The 7732-nt window shown below is 43.3% G+C and overlaps 1 protein-coding gene across 1 annotated transcript; it reads left to right on the top strand.

Annotated features, from left to right (window-relative positions):
* The first annotated feature begins 274 nt into the window (after window positions 1–274).
* LOC308097353 (uncharacterized protein) lies at window positions 275–7073 on the top strand. Its single transcript, XM_080445111.1, has 10 exons — window positions 275–289; window positions 1008–1078; window positions 1294–1370; window positions 1458–1639; window positions 2043–2245; window positions 2512–2645; window positions 4726–4870; window positions 5597–5708; window positions 6348–6429; window positions 6590–7073. Exons 2-10 carry the CDS (start codon window positions 1009–1011, stop codon window positions 6650–6652), a joined length of 1068 nt encoding a protein of 355 aa, XP_080301237.1. The 5' UTR covers window positions 275–289; window position 1008; the 3' UTR covers window positions 6653–7073.
* Window positions 7074–7732: the final 659 nt, after the last annotated feature.

Here is a 7732-nt window from a genome sequence, read left to right as displayed (position 1 = left end):
TATTATTATATCAACACGCATGTGCATTTTCTTCTCACTTCAATATTGGAATGCTAGTATTTGTGCAATGCCATTTAACCACTTAGATGTGTCAGTATATTTCAGTAGAACAGTATGTATGTAGGCCTATTCAAAGCAAAGGAAGTGTGGTCGATTGTGTGGTTTCAGTTTTGATGACTGCGTGCGTGTGTGTGTGGCATCATTGTCCTGTCCCCGGACATCAACACCATGTGACAGACTTCTGTCATTTACAACTTTCACAGACCAGAGTCGGCACGCAAGACAGTAGGTAAGAATTTTCAATAACTTTGAACATTTTGTAATAAGTTTTTAACAACAATGCTTACATGCAGGAACTAATTTCAAACTTCTAATTTCTTTTACCACACTTTGGGCAGAATTTGGAAGGAAAAGTATGGACACAATATGGACAAGCAACATTTTCTAGCGTTCTAAACAATCACCCACAACGTCCCTATTGACACAAACTGTAGGGGCGATGTGGCTGTATCTTCTGAGAAAGACAAAAAGACAAAATGTGTCATCGGTGCCAACGCAGCCATTAAATATATTCAGTAGACATATATATAGGACACAGTACAGTACACACAAACGGTAGTTTGATGTGTAGCCTATATGTCTGGCAGGGAATCAGTACCATTGAAAGTAATAGCGGCAAAAAGGTTTGTCCACTGAACTCAAAGGAGCGGCCTGCCATGTTGTGAGGTGCTGCACCTTCTTGACAATAATCATTATTTGCACCTTCTGGGAATAAAAGTTACAAACTACTATACTATTGCAAAATAAAAGAGAATGTGATGAGATGGAGAATCCTCTATTTATAACAGCCCCTTACGTAATCTAGTCTTGTTATAATAAAGTTGACACTTACTATACTGTAAATTTCAGAACTTCTGAAGGGAGTTGTGAAACGCAGGAAATGACATGTGTGAAAAATGGTTTGGTCAGGCTTTTAATGCTGTGTGTGTGCGTGTGCGTGTGTTCAGGATGGCTATGAAACTCTCTCGTATCCATATATTTTGGACCTTTCTGCTGGTTCTGTGTCGCTGCAAAAGTGGTGAGTGAACATATTGTGTCTTTGTGTGTGTGTGTGTGTGTGTGTGTGTGTGTGTGTGTGTGTGTGTGTGTGTGTGTGTGTGTGTGTGTGTGTGTGTGTGTGTGTGTGTGTGTGTGTGTGTGTGTGTGTGTGTGTCTCATACTTGTTTGTTTGCATAGTAGACAGCATGATGTGTGTAATTAATTCTTATATTCTATTCTCTATAATATTTGCAGTGTTTTCTCCATTGACAGACACGGACAACAACCATTCAGATCTATGCCATGTTAGTGAGTCTATGGAATTACCAACAGTGAGTCGCAATTAAACTTTCCACATTCATTTCAGATTTTCTGTCCTCATGTCATTTAGTTAATTTTGTGTGTGTCTGTTAAATCAGCAGGCGCTCTGCTATCACAGAAATTCGGCAGGAGAGATGCAGCTAGATCCTGATGATGAGGAATGTGGGGAGGATTTGGACTTTTCTGAGTCCTGCCAGTGCCTCCTGTATCCAACAAACACACTCAACTGCACCATATTAGACTCTTTCCCCGCAGGCAGTCAAGTCTCAGGCTCCATCAGGTAAGCTGCCACTAGTCCATAGTTTGCTTCCTATCACAGTATAGACACCGTTAACGAGATTTTTTTACACCCCAAGAATTCATTGTCATTAGGATGCTGTGATCAGTAGTTGTGAACATGGATATGTCTTGTGAGCAACCAGACTTAACTGAGTTTCTAATCTGTGGTGTGTTCTTGTAGAGAGCAAGAACATTGGCACTGAATGGGAGACTGACTGTACTCATACAATGTTTGGGTTAACTTTGACTATTAAAAATAGATTCATGTTATGACAGTGTTATACAATGCAACGCAAATATTGTGCCTTTACAGAAAATGTTTTTTTATCTCGTTTCTGGCAATGGGGGACAGTACATTCAATTAACTAATAACTGTTTATTTGTGTTTGTGTCTGTTTACCCAGTACTTGTGATGGTGCAAAGACCATCTCCTACAGGAACTTTACACTCAAGGAGGACAAAACATTGGAGACAGGAGTGACAGTCATGTCTGCAAGTCTTTCCCACACAGTAGAGGATAACATGTCCTCAATAATGCTCCGCATCAATGTGTCCCTACCTGACTTATGGACAATCTACTATGTCATTTTTGACATTTATTCAATTGGTAATATCCCAAGGCACAATCACTAAGTTGAGCCTTATTTTTTACGTAAAATAATATTTTTCATTGTGAATTAGGCTTTACTGTGGATTTAATGTTTCGTATTAATAGTGTTTTTTTACTTTGGCAATGTTAAGTATGTTTTCTCATGCCAATAAAGCCCCTTTGAATTTAATTGTGTGTGTGTGTGTGTGTGTGTGTGTGTGTGTGTGTGTGTGTGTGTGTGTGTGTGTGTGTGTGTGTGTGTGTGTGTGCGCGCGTCTGTGCAGAAGTCCTGTCTCCTCCAGCGTTCAATGTGTCCATGCCAAATGGAAGTCTGGTTGTGAGGTGGGATTTACCAGTTACTCGGACCAGAGTTCAACCTGTTTACTGCTTCGATTACCAGCTGGACATCAATGGACAGGTGTGTACAGTACATTGTATGTATACTTCCTGTCCCACTCAGTGGACACTGTATTAGGTACAACCGTTCATTAATGTAAACAACCTACTCCTCCAAAAAGAGAGTGATGTGGCTGCAACTCAGTATTTAAAATATTGTATGCGGAAAGGGCCAAGCGGTTCAGTTACAGTTCCACCAACATGAGAATGAGCAAGTGATGTGATCCAAGTGACTTTGAACGTGGTATGAGCTAAGGACACAGCAATGAGGGAATTACACAAGGCTATCAGTGCACAAGAGAATCGTCAACCGAACTGCGCAGTCATCTGCCTAGGTGACTTCAACCGGAATGATTTAGAAAAGGTCATTCCCACATTCCACCAGCATGTCACCTGCAGTACCCATGGTGACAATATTCTTGACCACTGCTAAACGCCCTTCAAAGATGGATACAAAGATATCCGCCGCCCACCGCTAGGAAGCTCTGACCACTACTCCATCTAGCTGCTACCGGCCTACAAACAAAGGCCCTAAACAGCAGGAAGGCGAAAAAGGCCTACATTGAAAAGATGCAAGACCAACTCAGCAGTGGCGACATCAGGGGCACGTGGCAGGCGGTACACACCTTTACGGACTGCAAAGCAAAAACCAGAAGTGAGGTGAACCCGCCTGCCTACCTGCCCAACGAACTGAACACCTACTACGGCCGGTTCGAGACCAGCTCCAACCGCTGCAGCCAAGAGGGGCCATCAGCAGCACCAGCAGAGGAGAACCCTCTAACCATCTCGGAGAGAGACGTGCGTACAGCCTTCGCACGGGTCAACATCCACAAGACGGCGGGACCTGATGGGATTCCAGGCCGGGTCCTTAAGGCATATGCAGACCAGCTGGCGGGTGTTTTCGCTAACATCTTTAACCTCTCCCTCTCCCAGGCTGTGGTCCCTGCAGGGTTCAAAATGTCAACCATTGTGATCATTCCCAAAAAGGCCAAAGTGACATGCCTGAATGACTGGAGACCTGTCGCTCTCACCCCGATCGTCAGCAAATGCTTTGAGAAGCTGGTGAGGGAATACATCAGCTCCACGCTACCTGCCTCGCTGGACCCGTGGCAGTTTGCATACCGCAAAAACAGATCCACCGATGACGCTATTGGCATGGCTCTCCACACCGTCCTCTCGCACATGGACAACAAGCTGCTGATGGACAAATATGTACGTATGCTGTTTGTGGACTACAGCTCAGCATTCAACCATTGTCCCAGCAAAACTTGACACAAAGCTCCGAGACCTAGGGCTACACCCAAGCATGTGCGACTGGATACAGGACTTCTTGTCCAACCGGCATCAGGTGGTGAGAATGGGCAGTATCACATCTGACCCCCTGACCCTCAACACTGGAGCACCCCAGGGATGCATGCTGAGCCCTCTCCTCTGCTCCCTGTACACGTATGACTGCACAGCCACACATGACTCCAACACCATCATAAAGTACACGGACGACATGACAGTGATAGGCCGAATCGTCAACAATGACGAGTCTGACTATAGAGAGGAGATCAACTCACTGGCACTCTGGTGCCGGGAGACAGTTCCTCGCCGCAGAGAGATCATGATCATCCTCATCGATGGCGCTGTAGTGGGAAGGGTCAGCGAGTTCAAGTTCCTCGGAGTACACATCGAGGAGGACCTCAAATGGGAGACACACACCACACACGTGAGGAAAAAGGCTCAGCAGCGACTGTACTGGCACCACCACCTGAAGAAGTTCGGAGTAGGACACCGCATCCTCAGGCTGTATTACAACAGTTTGGTTGAAGGCGTCCTATCAGGCTGTGTTAAAAGAGTCAAACCGAATCAACTCAAGAACGAGACCGACGAGGGCAAGACCGAGTCAAGACCAAGACTTGAAAAAAAATATATATATCCTAATCAAGATCATAAACATAACTGTGTTGATATCATAATGACATCATAATGAGGGGTCATGATTTCTCTGCCAAAATTTTTAAATAAAAAATAAACTAATTTATCAGTTTTTACCTTCCATGTCTCAGTGTTATTAAGTCAACTCTGGTAATTGTCATTCCCTCTTTCCAAACCAGCTCATAAACATGTCTGGGGATGGCCAGCAGCTGTATAAAGAATCAAATGCAGATCCCACACTTCCCTACAAAGTGAAGCTACGGACACAAAAGAGCAAGAACTGCCTAGGACCTCAACACTGGAGTAACTGGAGTCACACCTTCAGTGAGTAACACCTTCAGTTCAAGCCATTTGTGGTTTGTATACATATCCATGGTTATTTTCTCCGCCAGGCCGAAAGGCATGGCGAGAGAGTATGTTTTGCACCCTGTCCATCCGTCCATGTGTCCGTCCGTGTGTCCATCTGTCTGTGACCAACTAATCTCAGGCACTGTTGGTCACTGCGAAACTGTGCACACACACTCCCTGAATTTTTCACATGGGCCTGTTATAGCACCACCAAGAGGCCGATTTGTGCAAAACCCATTTACTCCTACAGATTTTATCCAAACGTCATGCAAATCGGTACACAGTATCTGACCAGAATCTGAAGGAAGAATAGTAAAAAATTTGTTTTACAAAAGTCAGCCTCCTGGTGGCGCTCTAAAAGGCAGATGTGAGAAAAGCAGAGCAAAGGTTTTTCCTTGGCCTCTAGGGAGTGTGCGTGCAAAGTTTCACGCAAATCGGTGCAGTTATAGTTAAAAACGGACGGACGGACAGGGTGCAAAACATAGTCTCGGCCATGCCTTTCAGCCTGGCGGAGACAACAATGGTGGTCATTACCAAAGAGACATAATGACAAATGGATAATTAGAGGCTTAATATAAACTGGAGAATGTATGTGTGTGTGTGTGTGTGTGTGTGTGTGTGTGTGTGTGTGTGTGTGTGTGTGTGTGTGTGTGTGTGTGTGTGTGTGTGTGTGTGTGTGTGTGTGTGTGTGTGTGTGTGTAGCTGTAGATCCGACGAGACCCGACGAACTTGACAACTACTGGTTACTCATGAGTATTGTACTCGTATTACCCATGATCCTCCTCTCTGTGCTGCTACTACTCAAACATCACAGGTACTCTCTTACTCTCTCTAACTCATTCTATTTCTCTTACACTCTTTTCTTCTCACACCTTCTCTCCCTCACACTCTCTCTCTCTCTCTCTGTCACACTTGTCTTTCCTTCCTGCTGCTCTCACACATTTGTTTCCTCTTCAGTGTGAGCTGTTCCACACTTAAACACTGCAAAATAATGAGTGTCAACCCGTTATGGAACCTTACGGGTCCTTTTCCCAGCCTTTCTGAGTTCAAATTGATTTTGCAGTGTAGGCCTACTTCATGCATAAATTAATATTTTCTAAAGGTGAAGCTATAGGCAGCATAGTGGCTCAGTAGAATAGCTCTCTACAAACAGTGGAATAGAGAGATTGTGAATGCAAAAATAGCTAAAGGGAAACTGCACATTAAACTTCTCCAAACCAGAGACAGAAAGCAAACAATGGCTGAAAAGAGGAAAGTTAAAAATAAAGCATTAAACACCACCACCTTACAGGAAGGAAGGATATGGTCTTTTTCTAAGTTAGAATCATTATATGAATATTACATTATATGTGTGTGTGTGTGTGTGTGTGTGTGTGTGTGTGTGTGTGTGTGTGTGTGTGTGTGTGTGTGTGTGTGTGTGTGTGTGTGTGTGTGTGTGTGTGTGTGTTTTCAGAGTGGGCAACATTATATTTCCTGCTGTTCCTCAGCCTCCTGAAAAGTACAAAGCCTTCTTGAAGAATCCTAACGCATTTAATGTAAACACACACACACACACACACACACACACACACACACACACACACACACACACACACACACACACACACACACACACACACACGATTATCATCAACATCATTATCAAACTTCAAATACATGATGGTGTTTTATGTTCACTGTGTTTTTTTCCTTCAGCTTCTTCCTCCTCCTGTCCAGTCAAATCATTCTATGGAACACATCAGTGAGGTGAAAGAGTAGAGGAGCGTACCCTAAAGACACCTTCATAGCAACCACAATGTGTACACTGTGATAGTACTGGACATTTTACATGTATTTATTTATTTATTTATTAAAGATTACGCATTAGAGCTCGATTGAAGCCAGATTTCTGGGTCCAAAGCCGTATGTGGATTGGAGCATCGGTGCCACGTGGCCCTTAAATCGAGACACATCGACTGAATAATTGCGATGTATATATATTGAAAGAACATCTGGTTTAATACATTATCCTATATGGTTCAACTATGTGGTAGTAGCACAATATGTCTTCAATCTGTCAGCATGTCATTCAGTGCACTTTCATGTCATATCATGTTCTTTTACTATCTATGTATCTTTAGGTTCTGTCCTATTAGGAGCTCATATGTTTATTATCAATTCCATGCAATAACTGTATCTTTAGCATCACAGGAGCAGAGCCACACCACCAATTCCATATCATTGCTAAATATATTTTTTTATCCAGGTTGATGTTGTCTGTTGAAGATCATAAACTCTTGCCTTCTGTCATGAACCAAGCCCTTGTTTCACTAACACTAAGATCACTCGTTCACAAGCATTACCCAATGGAGAAATTGTACGTCTCCTCAGGAACACGTTAATATCTGAAATGTTTTGAGATTGTAGATCGGCTATTTTCAGAATGAAGTATGTCATAAACATACTCTCATATAAGCATTTCAGGTTATCTTTAACATAACAATTACACATGAATTAATTGACACAATCATGTTATGTGCAATGCAACTTTAATGAAGCCTGCATCAAGTGAGGTTTGAACTGGCGACCTTAAAGGAGAATTCCGGACATTTTAAGTGTTATCTTTGATGTGTCGATACTCACTCACCGAGGTATGAAGTGGCGATGCGTTTTTCCAGCGATCCCCCTGTCTGTGAGTCTGGTCGACCCCCACCATTGGAATAGTGGGAGGCGCGTGGCTCAGTGAAAATCGCCTAATTCCACAGCTCCAAACTTCTTTTTTTTCCCACAAATCCGCCTCCTGGTGTCTCCTGATACTTTCACATGCACTGTTTATCACTCACGAGCTGGCGTTCATGG

This window comes from Gymnoscopelus braueri (genome assembly GCF_963280865.1).
Source record: "Gymnoscopelus braueri genome assembly, chromosome: 12".
Lineage (NCBI taxonomy): Eukaryota > Metazoa > Chordata > Actinopteri > Myctophiformes > Myctophidae > Gymnoscopelus > Gymnoscopelus braueri.
This window is presented reverse-complemented; position numbering and strand designations above follow the sequence as displayed.

Coding starts and splice junctions, on each gene's coding strand:
- LOC308097353 (XM_080445111.1), top strand. CDS start 1,009: ATGGCTATGAAACTCTCTCGTATCCATATATTTTGGACCTTTCTGCTG. Junction 5,709..6,347: donor CTACTACTCAAACATCACAG/GTACTCTCTTAC, acceptor GTGTGTTTTCAG/AGTGGGCAACATTATATTTC. Junction 6,430..6,589: donor AGAATCCTAACGCATTTAAT/GTAAACACACAC, acceptor TTTTTCCTTCAG/CTTCTTCCTCCTCCTGTCCA.